This window comes from Misgurnus anguillicaudatus, chromosome 22 (assembly GCF_027580225.2).
Source record: "Misgurnus anguillicaudatus chromosome 22, ASM2758022v2, whole genome shotgun sequence".
Lineage (NCBI taxonomy): Eukaryota > Metazoa > Chordata > Actinopteri > Cypriniformes > Cobitidae > Misgurnus > Misgurnus anguillicaudatus.
In genome coordinates this window covers 50,444,422-50,463,736 of record NC_073358.2, presented here as the reverse complement: position 1 = coordinate 50,463,736, position 19,315 = coordinate 50,444,422, and the positions used below count along the sequence as shown (strand labels likewise).

The 19,315-nt window shown below is 38.9% G+C and overlaps 1 protein-coding gene and 1 long non-coding RNA gene across 8 annotated transcripts in view; both read right to left on the bottom strand.

The window, feature by feature from the left end:
* Positions 1–13,789, bottom strand: part of pdlim5a (PDZ and LIM domain 5a) — a 69,912-nt gene extending 56,123 nt beyond the window's left edge. For 6 of the 7 annotated variants that reach the window (XM_073860997.1, XM_073860999.1, XM_073861000.1 and 3 more), the window contains exons 1-2: positions 9,840–9,998; positions 7,048–7,203 (exon numbers count right to left, since the gene is read on the bottom strand). In XM_073860997.1, coding sequence (XP_073717098.1) covers positions 7,048–7,138 — 91 coding nt within the window. In that variant the 5' untranslated portion in view covers positions 7,139–7,203; positions 9,840–9,998. Of the gene's footprint in view, positions 1–7,047; positions 7,204–9,839; positions 9,999–13,636 lie in introns of those variants that run through there. The other variant, XM_073860998.1, reaches the window with a different exon arrangement.
* Positions 13,790–15,451: 1,662 nt separating this feature from the next.
* On the bottom strand, positions 15,452–18,554 carry LOC141358952 (uncharacterized). Its single transcript, XR_012365513.1, has 3 exons — positions 18,497–18,554; positions 18,338–18,400; positions 15,452–18,136 (listed from the first exon to the last, which is right to left on the bottom strand). It is a non-coding gene; the product is annotated as an uncharacterized lncRNA (long non-coding RNA).
* Positions 18,555–19,315: the final 761 nt, after the last annotated feature.

Here is a 19,315-nt window from a genome sequence, read left to right as displayed (position 1 = left end):
TTACCAAAAAAATTGACTTCAGAAAGTTGTGTAACAGCATAGGCATAGGTGTTTGCTGTCAACCTCCTGGTCAGGTGTGAAATAATATTAAATATAAAATTTGGACATAAATGCTCCTGTCACCTAAAGAGTAGCTCAGATGTACATAATGGGATCAAAGAGTGCATATTAGCATCTCAAATGTACATATCGCTACCAAACGTATACATATTTGTACCTAAATGGTACATATTATGACTTTTTTAGAGGGTACTGCCCCAGTGACAGCTTGGGACCATTTTTGACCACTTAGTGTACTGTGAAAAAGTCTAAACTACATATTGTAAATGTGTGATAAATGCACTGAAATCATTAACCGATTTTCACCACCAGTGGGCTGACTTAACAAAAAATTCAGCTACACAAATCTAATAAAAAATTAAATAGAATAATCATTAGAGTATGTACACAATAACATGGTTTTAGCTTGGTACCATGTTAACTGTGTGGCAGCAACATGATGCGTTTTTGAAGGTGTCGAATGAATAGAAGCAGGAAAAACCGACATTGACATAATACAGACATCCAGCTGTGACCCTACCTACTAAAACTAACTGGCAACAGCTCCAAACCACATTGTTATAAAGTCTAGTTTAATCCAAACCCATGTATTATCCCATCATAAACTCGACCTTAAAATATTAAAGCTCTGCTGCAGCCTACTGAGATTTAATATTGACATTTCTGTAGACGTCCGCAGGCCGCTACAATCCGGTCCGACGCTGCCAAGGTTTCCACATCCTGCTGAATTTCACACAAAACATAAATCTCACTACAGATCCAAACCCAACACACTCCCATGAAACGCTTATCCCGTCCAATCTGAATTTAACAGACAAATAAAAACATTCGATGAAATATTACATCTGTAACTCAAAAAGGCCGTGCCAAAAAGCTGAAGTTTATCCTTTGAGCCGAAACAGCAGAGGACCTCTGAGAAGGCAGCTAATTTTATCGCCACGTGAACTCTGGAACGTTCTTTATCTTATCACGGACAAAACGTTTATCACCCACACATGCACACTTTGAGGATGATGTCATGAGAACGAAAAGACAAAACTTCTGATGGTCGTATCACCTGGAAAGCACTGCTGCGGCAGCTGCTGCTAGCCGTCATTTGCTTTAGAGAAGTTACGATTATTATATGGCTCGTTGGTACATCGTGACCCCCAGATGAATGATTCATCCAGCACACTTGGACGGCACTAAAGTTAGCGGTTGAGTTTTATTAAAAGTTTGACTGAAGTTAAAATAACATCTTTTATTGAGTGCAAGTAACGTCTGCTTGGATTTGACAGCACTCTCGCTCAATTGATCAAATATTAGCACTGGCTTCCAGTCGGCCAATAAAACCTTTCTCCTTTTTAGCTCTGTCTCTAAAAGGAGTTTTGTGCACTTGGTCACTTTGGATCTCATTTATAAAGCGTGCGTATGCACAAAACAGGGCTTAAAATGTGCAAACGTCAATTCCCACACAAAGGTTGTGATCTATAAAAAAAAACTTGATGGAAAATTGGGCTTGCAGGGTGGGATCTGAGGATGATTCATGTACGCACACTTGCAGGTGATCTGTGATTTATAAAGGGAACATTGCTTTGTTTTATAAGTCGTAATATTTTTTGGCGCATGAAATTTTTGGCTTTTGTGGGTACGTAGACTTTTAGTAAGGATCCTACGCACAGTTTTATAAATGAGACCCCTGATGTCTACATTTATGCATTTGACAGATGCTTATATCCAAGGCGACTTATGTGTGCTCGCTGGGATTGAATCCACAATGCACTGCTAACATATGCTCTACCAACTGAGCTTCTATTTTATGTGTTTGCATTGATCTGATAGTTGTCCGGTAGTTGTAGTAGTCCGGTCTCGTACTCGAGTACTACATCACGGACTTTCTGCTTTCAAAGACTCAGTCTCGACTCGCTCTCGACCAGTGTTGGGAGTAACGCATTACAAAATATAATATATTACAGTAATATATTCGTTTTTGCTGTAACGCAGTAATATAACGCATTACTAATAAAATGTTGGTAATATTTTACTCGTTACAGTCTTAGTAACGAGCGCGTTACAACAGTGCATTTCAAAATTAGACTGTGTTATTTTATTTTTTTTATTTTTGACCAATGCGCGCGACCAGCATCCACACATGAAAAAGCTGCGTGTAATAGTTATGGCTGCGTCCCAAACCGCATACCTCCATACTATATAGTGGGCGAAAATCACTACTTCTCGTACTCTTTGCCCACTATATAGTACGGAAGTAGGCGGTTTGAGACGCAGCGTATGTCTGTTTCCACGTGCTGTATGCAACATGTTAATTTTTACTTTAACTTTGTATTTGAAATGCGATTTGGACGCGGTGCGCGTCAAATATAGACATGTAGAAGTCCGCGGCCGTAAGCATTGACTAAAGTGGTCGCAATCAGGTCCGGTAGCGCCGCACACGCATAATTTTGCGAATAAGAGCACTAAGTAAAAGCAACAGAACGTTTCTATCGGTCTCCTGTGCTGCTTGAACCTCAGAAGTAAAGAGACTTTTACAAATGTTGCCAGTAAAATCCATATCACACCAGCAATGACAAGGTAAGTTTTCCTATGATTGCAGTGCTAGGCTATTCCTATGCTATCTACAGTTTTATTACAAACAGCAACCTAAACTACAACATAACATTAGTGAAGACTTAAACATGGTTATCTAAATATAAATTAGTACATTTAAACATCACTGTTTAAAGTTTTACCAGCCTTTGTATGGGAGCCTATATTCATTGTTTGGCAAAAGCAGTGTTCCTCTGTTTGTCTGTGTTTTATTAAGCAATTATATGTTAGTCTACATGTTATCCTTATATTGTTCTGAAATGAGCTGTATTCCTTGAGGCCTGATCCTCCAATAGCACTTTTTGATAAGTTGTGTCAATCCAGTGCATGCCAGGTTTGTGCTGTGAATCTGAATTAAGAGTGATCACTTAAGAATAGAAATGAAAAGAGGTTGCGTGTCTTGCCATGTTATTAGGCTATAGGTTGCATTATAGTGGGCTCTATTGTGTTTGGTATGTGTACCATAATTTACCAGACTTTTACCAGATCATTTGTCTATGTTTTTGATTCTGACAGTGATTGTTACTGTATTTTGCCATAAATCTTCACTTTGCCTATTCAAAGCTCGAGGGCCAACACATAACTTCTAGATTTATAAGCAGCAACAAACTACATTTTAACATTTTGTAATGCTTAGTCATACTTCTGTTCTTTTGATGAAAGTAACTCAAAGTAATGCAAAAGTAGTGTAACTCATTACAGTTCAGAGACAGTAATATTGTAATGTAACTAATTACTTTCAAATGACAGTAATTTGTAATATATAATGTATTACACTTTGGAAGTAACTTGCCCAACACTGCTCTCGACCCTTCGAAGACTCGGTCTCGACCCTTCCAAGACTCGGTCTCGACCCTTCGAAGACTCGGTCTCGACTAGGTCTCGACCCTTCAAAGACTCGGTCTCGACTCGGTCTCGACCCTTCAAAGACTTGGTCTCGACTCGCTCTCGACCCTTCAAAAACTCGGTCTCGACATGCTCTCGACCCTTCAAAGACTCGGTCTCGACTCGCTCTCGGCCCTTCAAAGACTCGGTCTCGACTCGCTCTTGACCCTTCAAAGACTCGGTCTCGACTCGCTCTCGACCCTTCAAAAACTCGGTCTCGACATGCTCTCGACCCTTCAAAGACTCGGTCTCGACTCGCTCTCGGCCCTTCAAAGACTCGGTCTCGACTCGCTCTTGACCCTTCAAAGACTCTGTCTCGACTCGGTCTCGACCCTTCAAAGACTCGGTCTCGACTCAACCTTGACCCTTCAAAGACTCAGTCTCGACTCGGTCTCGACCCTTCAAAGACTCCGCCTCGACTCGCTCTCGATCCTTCAAAGACTCTGCCTCGACTCGCTCTCGACCCTTCAAAGACTCTGCCTCGACTCGCTCTCGACCCTTCAAAGACTCGGTCTTGACTCGCTCTCAACCCTTCAAAGACTCGGTCTCGACTCGCTCTCTGCCCTTCAAAGACTCTGCCTCGACTCGCTCTCGACCCTTCAAAGACTCGGTCTCAACTCGCTATCGACCCTTCAAAGACTCGGTCTCGACTCGCTCTCGACCCTTCAAAGACTCTGTCTCATCTCGACCCTCCAAAGACTCGGTCTCGACTTGCTCTCGACCCTCCAAAGACTCGGTCTCGTCTCGCTCTCGACCCTCCAAAGACTCGGTCTCGACTCGCTCTCGACCCTCCAAAGACTCTGTCTCGACTCGCTCTCGACCCTCCAAAGACTAGCTATCGACTCGCTCTCGACCCTCCAAAGACTTGGTCTTGACTCGCTCTCGACCCTTCAAAGACTCGGTGTCGACACGCTCTCGACCCTTCAAAGACTCGGTCTCGACCCTTCAAAGACTCTGTCTCGACTCGCTCTCAACCCTTTAAAGACTCCGCCTCGACTCGCTCTCGATCCTTCAAAGACTCTGCCTCGACTCGCTCTCGACCCTTCAAAGACTCTGCCTCGACTCGCTCTCGACCCTTCAAAGACTCGGTCTTGACTCGCTCTCGACCCTTCAAAGACTCGGTCTCGACTCGCTCTCTGCCCTTCAAAGACTCTGCCTCGACTCGCTCTCTGCCCTTCAAAGACTCGGTCTTGACTCGCTCTCAACCCTTCAAAGACTCGGTCTCGACTCGCTCTTGGCCCTTCAAAGACTCGGTCTTGACTCGCTCTCAACCCTTCAAAGACTCGGTCTCGACTCGCTCTCGACCCTCCAAAGACTCGGTCTCGTCTCGCTCTCGACCCTCCAAAGACTCGGTCTCGACTCGCTCTCGACCCTTCAAAGACTCTGTCTCATCTCGACCCTCCAAAGACTCGGTCTCGACTTGCTCTCGACCCTCCAAAGACTCGGTCTCGTCTCGCTCTCGACCCTCCAAAGACTCGGTCTCGACTCGCTCTCGACCCTCCAAAGACTCTGTCTCGACTCGCTCTCGATCCTGCAAAGACTAGCTCTCGACTCGCTCTCGACCCTCCAAAGACTCGGTCTTGACTCGCTCTCGACCCTTCAAAGACTCGGTCTCAACTCGCTATCGACCCTTCAAAGACTCGGTCTCGACTCGCTCTCGACCCTTCAAAGACTCTGTCTCATCTCGACCCTCCAAAGACTCGGTCTCGACTTGCTCTCGACCCTCCAAAGACTCGGTCTCGTCTCGCTCTCGACCCTCCAAAGACTCGGTCTCGACTCGCTCTCGACCCTCCAAAGACTCTGTCTCGACTCGCTCTCGACCCTCCAAAGACTAGCTCTCGACTCGCTCTCGACCCTCCAAAGACTCGGTCTTGACTCGCTCTCGACCCTTCAAAGACTCGGTGTCGACACGCTCTCGACCATTCAAAGACTCGGTCTCGACTCGGTCTCGACCCTTCAAAGACTCTGTCTCGACTCGCTCTCAACCCTTTAAAGACTCCGCCTCGACTCGCTCTCGATCCTTCAAAGACTCCGCCTCGACTCGCTCTCGACCCTTCAAAGACTCTGCCTCGACTCGCTCTCGAACCTTCAAAGACTCTGCCTCGACTCGCTCTCGACCCTTCAAAGACTCGGTCTTGACTCGCTCTCAACCCTTCAAAGACTCGGCTTTGACTCGCTCTCGACCCTTCAAAGACTCGGTATAGGCGGTCTCGTCCATTACTAGTTGTGAAATATGGAGTGAGTTTAAATCATTGTTTCATCTAAAGACACGCACGCCCATATATCTGTTTGCTAACTGTTTGATAATGCACACAAAATGTCAACCTTTAACCTTTTTAAGCAATAATCTGACACTGTAAATATGGACAAGCCCAACCGTTTGATTAAAAAATAACCTAATGCTGGGTTGTTTCAACCCATGGGTTAAAACAACCAAACATTTTTTAGAGTCTAATTATTTTTACTACTTAATGTGTGTTTTCTGTACAATTGTAGCACTTCATCAACTATATTTTACCCTAGTCTATTGTGGTATGGTGATGCATTTATTTTGGATTACCCCGCACCACGGACCAAAACAAAAGCTGTGTACGACTGTATTACACATCAAACAGCTCTAACATGTGACTAAGCAAGACTTTTTTACTGGAAATGGGATCTCATTGTGCAGAATGTCTGAGAAAGGGTTAAGTTGGGATGCAACAAGATCATGTGACATCTGTTAAAAGATATCAAAGAGCGCAAAAGAAAGAAAAGGAGAGAGAGAAAGTATATTCCAGTAACTGTGCATAAAGAGCCAAATTAATGTTAAATGGCTCGTAAAAGCACAATAGCATAATTAAAAATTGAAGCTGGCACGGAGACCTGGAGATACAGAGAACTGTAATGCTTAAAACGGAGAAAACGAGTCACAGGGGAAAGATGGACGAAGCCGTTTGGGGGTGTAAGAGGCAAGGAAAATCAATCAGAAAGTAATTTTGCATCTCTCTTCTGCCAGATGGCATTGTGGGAATAGCTGTCATACATTGGCAATCTGCAAGAGTGTGTGACATAAGTGCTTGTGTGTGTGTGTGTGTGTTTGTGTGTGTGTGTGTGCGTGCGTGAGCGAAAGATTCAGTAGGAAATAAAAGACATGAGCAGGTGGTCAAGCAAAGGTTACATAGATCACTTAACAGATAAAGATATTTGGGCATTTACATAACGAAGTATCATTTTATGTTTAATTATATAACACTGTCAATTTATGACAAACACAAACTATTACAAAATATATTTTGATTGAAAAGATATATCAATCTCTTTCAAAAAAATTAACCCAACAGATTAAACATCTAGGGTCAACCATCATCCTGCGGTCATTTTCTCATAATTTCTGATTGTGGTACAGATGGTGGGCGAGAGAGGGGGTGTGACCCAGACAAAACACAATTCACAGATGGTAATTCTCTTGTTTGAAAGAGTGTGTAGATGTGTGTGTTGTGTGCTTTAGGCAGTGTGTGTTCGTACTGACCCTTGAAATGGAGAGGGGCATGTTAAAGTCTTTGCCCCCTTGCAGTCTGAAGCCCCAGGGCGCCGGGCCCTGTAATGCCACACTGTACTTGCCGCTCATAGCTGTCTGATATAAAACACCTTCGGAGGCTGCCAAACACACGCTTATAAACTCCTTGCAGAATGCTTTAGAATAATTGTGAGAGAGAGAGAGAGAGAGAGAGAGAGAGAGAGAGAGAGAGAGAGAGAGAGAGAGAGATTCAGTTAGGTAATGTTCTTGTCCATGCGAAACTCACCACCATGATGCTAGGATGTTGAAATTTGTTGTTAGGGAATTGCTATGTGGTTGCTAAGGTGTTCCAGATGTTTTTTGCGCATTGTTGTGTGCTTGCTAAATGGCCGCCTGTTGGTCTAATTCAAAGTAACCAATGGAAAATTTCTATAATAACAATTTTACTTCCCATAAGAAAGAAAAATCACAGATGAGATTTGTTTAATTTCACAACTCTTTATTCAAAACATCAATGAAAAATCTGTTCAATTTTCATATGATATCTACATAAAAAGGTATGTGGCTTTATTAAGTGCAAAATGTATCCAGAGACGGTTTTACGTGTCCATTTACAACCCTAGGATTTGCCTTTACAAATTGCCTTATTTGAAAGGGGCATGAATAATAATGTTGAGCTCTGCTCTGATTGGCGGTCCCACAGAGCAGCTCCTTCAGTAGCTCTTTGTGTGTGTAAACAGACATTATGTTTGAGTCTGTATCAGACGAAGATACAGATTTTGCGGAATAATCAATTGTTTGGAGATTTTTAATGAACGTTTCTGAGTGTTAAGTTTGTTTTTTTTCAGTATGAACCTGCAAAACGTAACTGTAACCTTCAAAATAGAACTATATGCTTAAACGCTAGCATATAGCATTAACTAGCATATAGCATTAACTAGCATTAACAGTAATAACTTTGTTTTTAGCATTGTAACAACATTGTAATTAATTAAAGATGTAATTTAATGTTGGGTCCGTATCTCGACTGTAACATCACAGTTGGTGTTATGTTGGGATTGGTCTGTTTTCCAGCGGTCTTTTGCATGCATGAGATTTACAAAACCGTGGGATCACACCAGCCGCGTTTGAGGCATCAAATTCGCATCTACCGCATCTAGTTTGCCGCTTGATCATTTTGAGTTTACGCGCTTCACTCATGCGTGAAATTCTAGTCATGGAGACATTCATGCGGAAATTCGCATCATGGGAGGGGCTTCTGTGACTCTGCTCGCTTTCTGTAATCATATCACTACTAGAGCAAGCTCCTGAATGGTTAACGCGGCGGCATTTTCCGCCAAAGTTCAAAATTTTGAACTTGCGCGTTTCCCGCGGCAACGCTCAATTTTCCCCAGTCGCGCAAACTAGACGCACGAATGAGCCGGAATTGCATCTACTGCACCACGCTAAATCCCTCATTCGTGCCGCGAGACCTCCAGAAGCGCGTCAATGCATCTTCACATTGACTTAACATTGAAATCACTCTACCGCGGATGGTGTGAACGCAGCATAAGAAGGAGGAAACAATCAGCCTGATCTCACAAAAAATCTTACATATTTTAGGAGTTGGCTAATTCGTATCAATTCATACGAAGTTAATCATGCAAAATCGTACGATTTTCATGACAAACAACAACAACGATACGAACCACTAACCCCGCCTCTAACCCCAACGTCAAAGGGGTCAAGGCAAATCGTACAAAAACTTACGAATGTGGTCGTATGAATTAATATGAATTAGCCAACTTGAAAATATGTAAAAATTCTCGTAAGATAGTGTTGAAACAATCGTGTTTGAGGCTCACAATATGCCATTACCATGTACACAACTCTTATTATTTATCTATGTCTACATAAATACAGTTTTACATTCTACGGCACCTTTAAGTCTCCCTTTGTCTCAGATATTTCTCCTAAAAAAACAGTCATCTCAAAAAATCATACAGAAAATCTCACAAATGTTTCCATTTGGGTTTTCTAAGAGATCTCTGTGTCACAAACGGTGATTAGATTTGTCAAGTCTGCAATCGTCAATCAATATTATTATTAATTAACAAAAAAAATTCTCATCAAATTTACAGAAATCCAGATTATTTTATCTATATAATATACAATAATTGTACAGTTTCACATACTTAATGTATATTAACAATAGGGCTGTCAAAATGATTAAATAATCGCCTTATCGCAATTGTTTGACCTCATCGTGATGATTTCAGCTCACCGCAATGATTGCACATTTCTCTAAAAAACACAAGGGGTAGCTGCAGCGCCTGTATAAATGAGACATTATCAGATTACTTAAAATATGTGTTGTGTATTAATATTTACTGCCAGGTAAACGTTGCAAAATATTTAATTAAAATAAAAACAATGTGTGAAAATTATTTCATAAACAAAAAAAGTATGAGAAGTAAATGTCAATAAAACAGACAATTAATCATCATAATCGCCACAATTAGTCATAATTTTCATAACCGTGACAGCCCTAATTAACAATTGTCAGATTTGTGTTAAGCAATTTTAGGAGAAACATTTAAGACTAAGCTGATACTTAAATGAAACACAAATGAGAACTCCATCAAATGTCCAAACATCTAAGCAATAACATGTTCCTCTTGGTCTCATGTTTTATCAATGCACAAAGGTATTACACATCCACCAAAGCTAAACAATGCCAATTAATATTAACATATCAAAAGCAAACATGCATATTTAAATCAGAACACTATAGCAACAGCAAAATGATTTACAGTAAATAAATGAGATTTACCTTCAGAAATGCAACACTTTTGACAATAACACACCAAAACTTGTGCAGACAGCTGATCTAAAGGTTCAGACACATAAACTGACCCTCACAGAGGCAGATTGTCCATTTATACCCACATATCAAGTGGTGTGTGTTTATTGGGGGTTGGGAGGAGGGGGTGCTAGGCTTACACCCTGATATTTTGGGAACAGACACTCATCAGGCCGCCCAACATTAAGGAGGACCCATCATAATACCACTAGAATCTAAAACAAAGGTTTGGGATTAGATGAACAGGCGCTGGATTCTTTCACAGGGCACAGTCGATATTAAAACGCCAGCTCATATTTTCCAGTTGTTTATCGTGGAAAAATAAACAGGACTACTGCAAACAAAGAGTGCAGAGGAAATCTGTACTAAATCTATGTCTGTCATCATGCATTATCTATAACAATCCAAAGAAATATCAAGTAATTCATACACACATAAGTAATGCCAGGAAAGAAACAAACTTTGATGTCTGTTTAAAACTATGGTGACGTTTATTGGCACGTAGCAGATGCGTCATGAACAGTCAAGGGTGGGAGGGAAAGGATGCAACCTTAGATCTGGACAACAGACAGGTGAGTTCATCACATATACGCTTACACAATCCAGATATCCATAGAGAGAAGATAAATATACAAAATAAAACCCATTACTTTTTACATGGTTTCTTCTTAAAGGGCACATATTATGCCCACTTTTACAAGATGTTATATAAGTCTCGGGATGTGTCAAGAATGTGTCTGTGAAGTTTTAGCTCAAAACCCCCACAGATCATGTGTCCAAAATACTCCAAATGCAAAAAAGCGCTATTTTCATGTCTGTACCTTTAAATGCAAATGAGCTAGAGTCTGAATACAGTCTGGGACAATAGTATATTTTGCCACATTAGCGCTAAAATATGCTAACAAACACATTTAGAAAAGCTTTCAAGTAAAATGAACCAGTCAGTCGGTGGCTGTGGGCGGAGCTTTGTTTGTGTGACGTCACATTCACAAGAGAATTAAAGCAGCATGTCTAGAGACTGCTTTGGGTTAATTGGGATTAAAAAAGAAGGAGAGGGTGGATTTTTTTTTCATTGTATGGTGGTTGTGTTCACACACTGCAAACACACATTTATGTCCAAACACATTATTTTACATAATGTGCGCACTTAAAGGGATAGTTCATCCAAAAATGAAAACGTTGTTATTATTTGCTCACAATCACGTCATTTGAACCCACAATGTCTTTCTTTGTTCTTTAGAATGCAAATACAGATTTTTTGTGCTTTCTGGTTACTTGGATGGTGACCACCTCTCATAGTAAGCAAAAAACTCTTCAAGTTTCGAAATGACCTGTGTGTTAAATACATAACTCCAATGAACTTGTGTCATATATTTAAAAGGAAAACACCACCGTTTTTCAATATTTACTATGTTCTTACCTCAACTTCGACAAATTAATACATACCTATCTTTTTTCAATGCTTGCACTTAATTTTTGTACAGCGCATCATGAATGTGTTAGCATTTAGCCTAGCCCCATTCATTCCTTAGGATCCAAACAGGGATAAATTTAGAAGCAACCAAACACTTCCATGTTTTCCCTATTTAAAGACATGAGTAGTTACACGAGTAAGTATGGTGGCACAAAATAAAACATGGCAATTTTTAAGACTTGTGTCAAATAATGGATTATATTTTACTTAATTTCAAAACAAACGTTTTTGTATGACATCTGGACACTTAAAATGTATGGCACAAGTCGAGTGGAGTAATTTGTTTAACATTGTCACGTTCTTTTGAAGCTTGAAGAGGTGGTCACCATTCACTCACGTATTAACCAGAAATCCCAAAGCAACACTTCTGCATTAGGGTTCTGCAATACACTTACACCATAATTGTGAGTAAATAACAACAAAGTTTATGTTTTTGCTATCCCTTTAACACCAAACAAGCGCACATGTACCAATAAAACCCATCTTGTGTACAAAAAGTTAAGCAATATAAATAAAATAAAAATTGAGTATTAGTGACATATAATAAATGATGCACGCACGCACGCACACACACACACACACGCACACGCACACACACGCACGCACACACACACACACACACACACACACACACAATAGAGCATGGCCTCATGAATGGCAGCAGTAGCTTTAGGCTTCAGTAGAAGCTGAGACCAAAGAAAGGACAATACATGTTTGTGTGTGTGTGTTCATAATAGCTGTCAGATTAAAAGCCTCTTTGATTTTCTCAGACAACACAGCCTTCAGTTTATGCTGACTATACTGGAGACCTGCCGATAACAGTTGTTTTATTTGTCTGGTTGCTGGTTATAGCAGCACTAAAGATTATCTGATTTATTCCCCATTACAATAAGATTTAACCTTAATAACATTAACCACATACAATGTGTGTGAGTTTACAAGAGATCTGCAGGCAGAGTCTATTGAAGTATAATGTCCACAAAATATTTAGATCCTGTTTAGATGCACCATCTCATATTTCTTTGTAAATCAGTAAAGCATTAAAGTACATTACTAAATGCAAATATAACACAGAGACATTCTGGTTGTCGAGCTATACAGGACACTAATCTAATTTAATCCCAATCTGTCTGCACACTATTACACCAGACTAGCAGTTCATTCAATGCTTAAATATTTTAAATGCTCACTCAAAGACCATCAAGATAACATCATTTCAGACTAGAGCAAATTTTAACGCAATCTCATAGCAATTTAATTTTGTACGTATTTTACAAAGTAAATTCATATGTATTCGTACGACCACATTCATACAGTATTGTTCGATTTTCTTATGCCCTAGCGTTCGAGGTAAGGTGCAGGTTTTCGTAATTTTTTTTATGATAATCATACATTTTTGTACGATTCACTTTATACAAATTAGCCAACTCGTAAAATGCATACAAATTCAAGTTGATTTAATACAAGTTTTTTGTTCAGATATATATGGGTAATTGATATGGTTGAAATATTTAATCTCCTGAATTTACTGTGTGGGGATAAGAGGGGGTAAGGGGTAAACACCCACCCTAACTTGCATATAACATATGACATCCCCCCACTGTCCATATGGGGCCACGAGCAATTAAACATCATGGTACCAAATGTAAATTACTTTCACTATACAATGAAACACATGTCCTAATGTTTATTAGCAATGTTTGAAAACATGCACTTTATAATGTAAATAAAATACTGTTATTATAATACTGTCAATACACAGTGACTATACAGAGCATCTGCTTCAATTGAAAGAAATCTGATTATTAATCAAACCTAACACCATGAACAGCTGAAAAAATGATATACTGTTTAGATTGGGGGCAACTTTTCACAAGGAGAAGCTGTCAATAACAACATAAATATATTTACATTTAAGATTTTGAGCCTGAATTACACAAATGCTTGTTCTGTTTATATGCTTAAATGCTTCTGTTTAAATGCTTGTTCTGTATATATATATATATATATATATATATATATATATATATATATATATATATATATATATATATATATATAACAGAACAAGTTTGTGCATCAGTCACGATTTAAATTCCATTTTAATGCGTGCATTTGTTATGAAAAGTCACTTTTTCATAGTTTTTTAAATTTCTCTCTCATTTCTGTCACGTCAGTGCCAATAAAGAAAACTTAACCATATGGCATTAATCGATCGCCTCATACGACAAAGCATTTGGATTAAAACACTTTCTTAATATTTTCTTATCTCATGCAATAATCCTACACGTACCTGCTGTGTGTAAAAAGCTGCAGGATGAGTTGCGTCCCGTCTGTGTCTGCGATCCTCCGATGGGACGCGCGGGGTAAATATCTTTCCCCTGCCGGTGACGTCATGAGGACACGAGTCGGACCCATGCCAAAACAATAGATTGCAACAAAGATCCACACACCCCCTGACGGTGCCTAATTAATTCTTTAAATATAGAAAAAGTATTTTAAATAAAAAAAATTTTTTTAATATGTTAAATATGCTTAAACAATTGTAAATTAAAAACGAGAAGAGACATCAGAGTGCTCTAATTAAAAATGACTTGCATGTGTGTAAGTCCATGTAGTCAAGTTGTTTTAATAAAAATGTTTCACCTTATTAATAAATAAATGGTCTTAAAATGCTATTTTAAAACGACAAAACTGTGATAATTGCTGATCTCGGATTTAAAATGTAATGAATTAATAAAAGAGCACGATAACGTCATATGAGACAAAAAGTTCCTAGTGTGTGTAATGTTGATAGTACCGCCAAACTGAATTACTCAGCATTGACTGTAATGATGCTGTCCAGCTTTCCTCTCCATCACTAATTCGGCAGCTTTTAGAAAGAGCAAGAGTGTTTAAACAATCCAATATGTTATACAGAGATTGCCAACCCCTACAGAGATGCTAAAAGCATGCACATTGATGTTAATGGCTGATAAGTAGGATTTAGTGTAAACACAGAACAGCACCAGGAAGCTATTATTAGCAGAGAATATGGATCAATATTCGTGCTATCTAGTTTAATCTAGTCTATTTTCCTAAGAGCTTAATGTAGCTGCATAATTGAACACATCTGTTTAATGTACTCATAAGAGTCAAACTGATGTTTAGAAATCAATGTGCTCAAAACTAAATCTCTCTGAAGAAATGTGTTGTTTATATTATGGGAGGCGAAAGAGCGACCAGTAAGTGATAATATTTACTGTACTAGATAACTGACATAGGGGGGATGTTCTTGCACGTGAACTGATAGGCGGCCCATGCATGTGTATAATGATGACAGGTGTACAGCGCCCTCTGTCGGATTAATTTATGAGGAACAATGCTCTATCATTAAAAACATGGCATTTCCCTTACAAAAAAATCCTGCAGGATTCCTGTAGGATTTTGGTCCTATGTGCAGGAATCCTGTAGGACAGAACAAAAATCCTGCAGGACAGGGCACATTCCTGCAGGAGTCCTGTAGGTCTGTTCACATACTTGTCCTGTAGGACTGTGTAATGTCCTGCAGGAATGAAGAATTCCTGCAGGTTTTATCATATACCTACAGGAATCCTGTAGGTATGTCTGCAGACATGTCTGTAGGACTGTTAAATGTCCTGCAGGAATTATGAAGGACTGTAGTTATGTGCAGGATTCCTGTGTGATAGAATAAAAATCCTACAGGACAGGGTTATTCCTGCAGGACTGTGTATCCTACAGGAATGTAGGATTCCTGCAGGATTTATTACCTATACTGTAGAAGTCCTGTAGGTCTGTTCACACACTTGTCCTAGGATTGTGCAATGTCATCCAGGAATGAAGAATTCCTGCAGGTTGTTCATTATTTACCTACAGGAATCCTTTAGGACTGTTCAACACTACAGAAATGATTCCTGCCGGATTTAAAATAAAGATTTTATGTAAGGTGTTGCTATATGTTACATTTCTGATGGACTCAAAAGAGTTTATCAAGTGATAGACTTCATTACTAATAATTTAAAAGTCATGTAAGACAAACCTGCAGGACAAATGTACATGTTATATTGCTATAACTTTGCATGGGATATGAAAAAAATATACATAGATGTAAACAGTCCACAAAGTAATTTTATTTAGCAGTGTGATTTAACATAAAAAAACTTATTAAAATCAGAGCTTATTAATTAAACTGGCCAAATACATTTTCCAAATAAAACAAAAGGGAATAGACAAACAAATAAAAACAAAATGAATAAGAATTATAATTCAGCCAGGTCCAGTCCACAGACTGCCTTAGACCTTGAGAAAATCAGTAATACATCCTTATTTCATATCATATGTATATATATATACACACACACAAACAAACAAACAAACACACAGATGCATACACATACATATATTAACAATATGTATCCTATGTACATATGTATTAACTGCAAAAGTTCAAGAATGCTCAAGCTATTTGTTTGAAATTGTAAATATGTGACAAAAATGACTTTAGGATAGGGTAATTCTGGACTACAAATCAGTCAACTTCCCATTTGTTGGGTTGAATGCAAAGTAAATTATGTACACATCCCACATTTTTTAAGTAAACGCAAGTTGTTCTAATCTCATTGCACTTGATTAATTTGACATCACTTGAGATATAATTTTCCGTAACTATCCCTGACAAAATAGTTCCTGTTTGTCTGTCTTTAACCATGTTAAACCTGGTTGTACTAATTGGATCAATAAAGGCATAGCCTGTGTCAAGACCCACATCAACAAATGATCTGACCAGTGCCATTGTGCCTTGTTCTGTTACAACTGCGTGGTTAACTCTTCTTGACAGTGTTGTGCTTGCTTTTGAATGAACCCTGTTTCCATTAATTAAAGCTCTTAAAAAAAATGCACATTGGTCAACATGAATGTTTTGCTCTCGTAACAGAAACGCCTCCCTTGGTGTTGGTGCTCTTAGTATAGGTGAGCCCTGAAATATTGTGTTTGTTTTTTTAACACAGTTTGTGGCAAGTTTGTACCCACGTAGCATACGCTCAACAAAGTATGTGCTTGTTTTTTTAACACTGCCATTGTAAACAGTAGAAAATAGTCTTGGAACACTTTGAAAAAGGGAAAAGCTATTAACTATTTGTTCTGGAACAGCCTGGGTGCCATGAAAGAGCTTTTGCAAGGTACCATTGTGACTTTCAAAAATAAATGCACTTTGGCACCATAGTGGACCCCAGTTTCGTACCGACTGTGCAGCATGCTCCAAAATGTGCACATTAAAACTGACATGACATTTGCCATACAATCTTTCAAAGCGGCTCACAAACGTTTTTAATAGGTGTTCAGCTACATCAATGTCATGAGAGGACATGTCATCTTTTAATAGACAGTAAGTTGCTTGGACAAGAAGTAGTAGGTGCTCCAGATAGTCAGATGGTAAGATGCCAATCAGGCATGGAATACTATAAAATAAAAGGAAATTCCTATATTCTGAAGCCTTCCAGAATTTGCGCAACCTAACAGAGCGTGGAGGTCTTGTAATATTAACTGGGGGTTTGATTTTAAAAAGGCGTTGGTCAATGGTCGTAACTAATCTTCCCAAATACCATCTCTCTCCATGGTACATTGAATCAAACCATAGAGTCGTGAATTGCCTACTAACACCGAGTAAAATCCCATGCATGTAATCAAAAGAAAATCCCAGAATCATGTTAAAATACATTAAGAACATTAAAGGGGATGGCCCTTTGACCCCATTAACACATGTGCCAGTTTCAACTGCTCTTTTAACATCATCAAAATGCTGACTGTGGGTACGTGGTCTTGCATCTCTTTGTTGTGAAGCATACACCCTAGTAAAACCATTTCCTTTGGCAACTATTTCTCCCTTCTTATAACACCAGTTGCATCCATATTCCCCATTAAATTGCTTTGTGTTTTGCACAGAGCAGCGAGCAACAGAATCACACACACAGACAAGATTGAACACACGCATTTGTGTACTTTGTCCTCTGTGCTGTACTAACAGACCTTCTTGCTCTAACTGAATGCACTCATCAACAAAGGCCTGAAGAAAAGAATTCATTTCAGGCTTAGAAGCACCAAACCACAAACCTGCCAGGAGCACATGCTTATTTCTCATATCAGGAGGAAGTTCATTAATTACAACTTGAATTGGCCAAATGTGAAAAGGCGATGATTTAAAAATAGGGACACCATCAACATTCCATGTGAGTGAAAGGTTAAATTGACCCGGATCATTCAGAAGATCTACCGATTTATACATTGCACCATCAAATATATCTTGGACACTGTCTGGACTGCTTTTAACTCTGGTCCATTTGTAATCCAGGGCTGTTTTAAATTCAGAATCCAATATTTTTTCTTCAAGTTGCTTTCTGATTGATAATTTCATGAACATGTCACCAGATTCAATAAGAGAGTTCTTATCCCCAGGTTCAGAACCACATGAAGCACAATTTGCTGGGATTTCATTACCAAAGTAATGATGACATGTGGGGCAGATGTACACAATTTCAAATGAGTTACAATCAAATTCTTTCATGAACATGTATAGACTATTTGGTGCTCCATTGGTTCCTTCTGGACAATGTAAATTAATTAGATCTAATAAATCACCAAGAGCAGATTTTGTTGTGGTATGCCTAAGAGCATAGGATAAAATTGACAACTGGGATTCTTCTTTAGTAATCCTAGCGGTGGGATATATTTTGTCTTTCACAGCTCTTGGGTTCTCATCAGCATTATTGTCCATGTTGCCATGTCCTTCAACATCCATCTGAAATAAATAAATATTCTTCTTTTGTTCTGTTAAATCTACACCACACACTTACTACACTATTACACAGTTGAAAAGAAGAGTTAAAGTTTGCTTAAGGATCGAGAGACATGATAAAAATATAATAGTTAAAGAAGTGAGCAAACAAAAGATAAATGTAAGTACTGTATATACAGATGTTGACATTTCAGATGTACTTACTGTGGGGTCCTTAGGGGGTGTCATATGCCAGTTTTGTTCATTCTCATTGTCAGATTCTCCTTGCTATCACAAATGAACAAATAGTTACTCTGTACACAAACTACAAGCATTGATAAATGCAATTTTATTTTAATTTCTTAAAGAAAATGTGTTTTTTACCATGTTATGATGTAGTGTTGTGTTGAGTTCGTCCCACTCCTCTTCTTCACTTTCAGATTACATAAACGGAGTATAAAGTATGACGTGAAACTCTATTGAGCAATTAAATAAAAAAGATTAATTAAATAAAACACTAAATCAAGATTAAACCTACAAAAATAAAAGTGGTCGACCGATATGGGGTTTCATATTTACTTACTACAAAGGCTGTAGGCCTATTGGTAAAATCGTCGATATGTGTGCAGTTATCTAATAATCAAATCTGGCCATTAGATCGCTTTATCACTAGTCAATATTTAAATTAAATTAAAAATAGCTTGTCAGTTCTGTCCTGACGCTTCTAATATTTGTTCCTTCCGATGTTTTGAAACAGACGTGTGACGTCACTTCCTGTTGCATCTCACGACATTATAGACACCTCGTAGACTGAGCTGCCTATTGGAGCTGACGTATCGCGCGACCGCCATCTTGGATGGGTCTCCAGTGCGCTCCCTTGCTTTCATTTCTAATGAGGAAAAATCATTACTCCCCTAATTTTTACGGGATTTTCACACGGTTTTAGTTGTTATAAGCGGCAGAAATTTAGTTATGATACAGGACGCTGTCACAGATTGAAAAATACTGCTTTTTATGCTAAAATACTTATTATGCTCTTTAAGTAGGCTATGGCATATTGACAGAGGCAGACACTACTTAAGTATTTTATTTTCTACATAAAAGTAAATTTTCAAGTATCTGTATTTTATCAGTGTTTTTCTTTGGAAAACTTATATTCCAAAGCATATTATCATAATTTTTATTCCACTACATTTCATAATT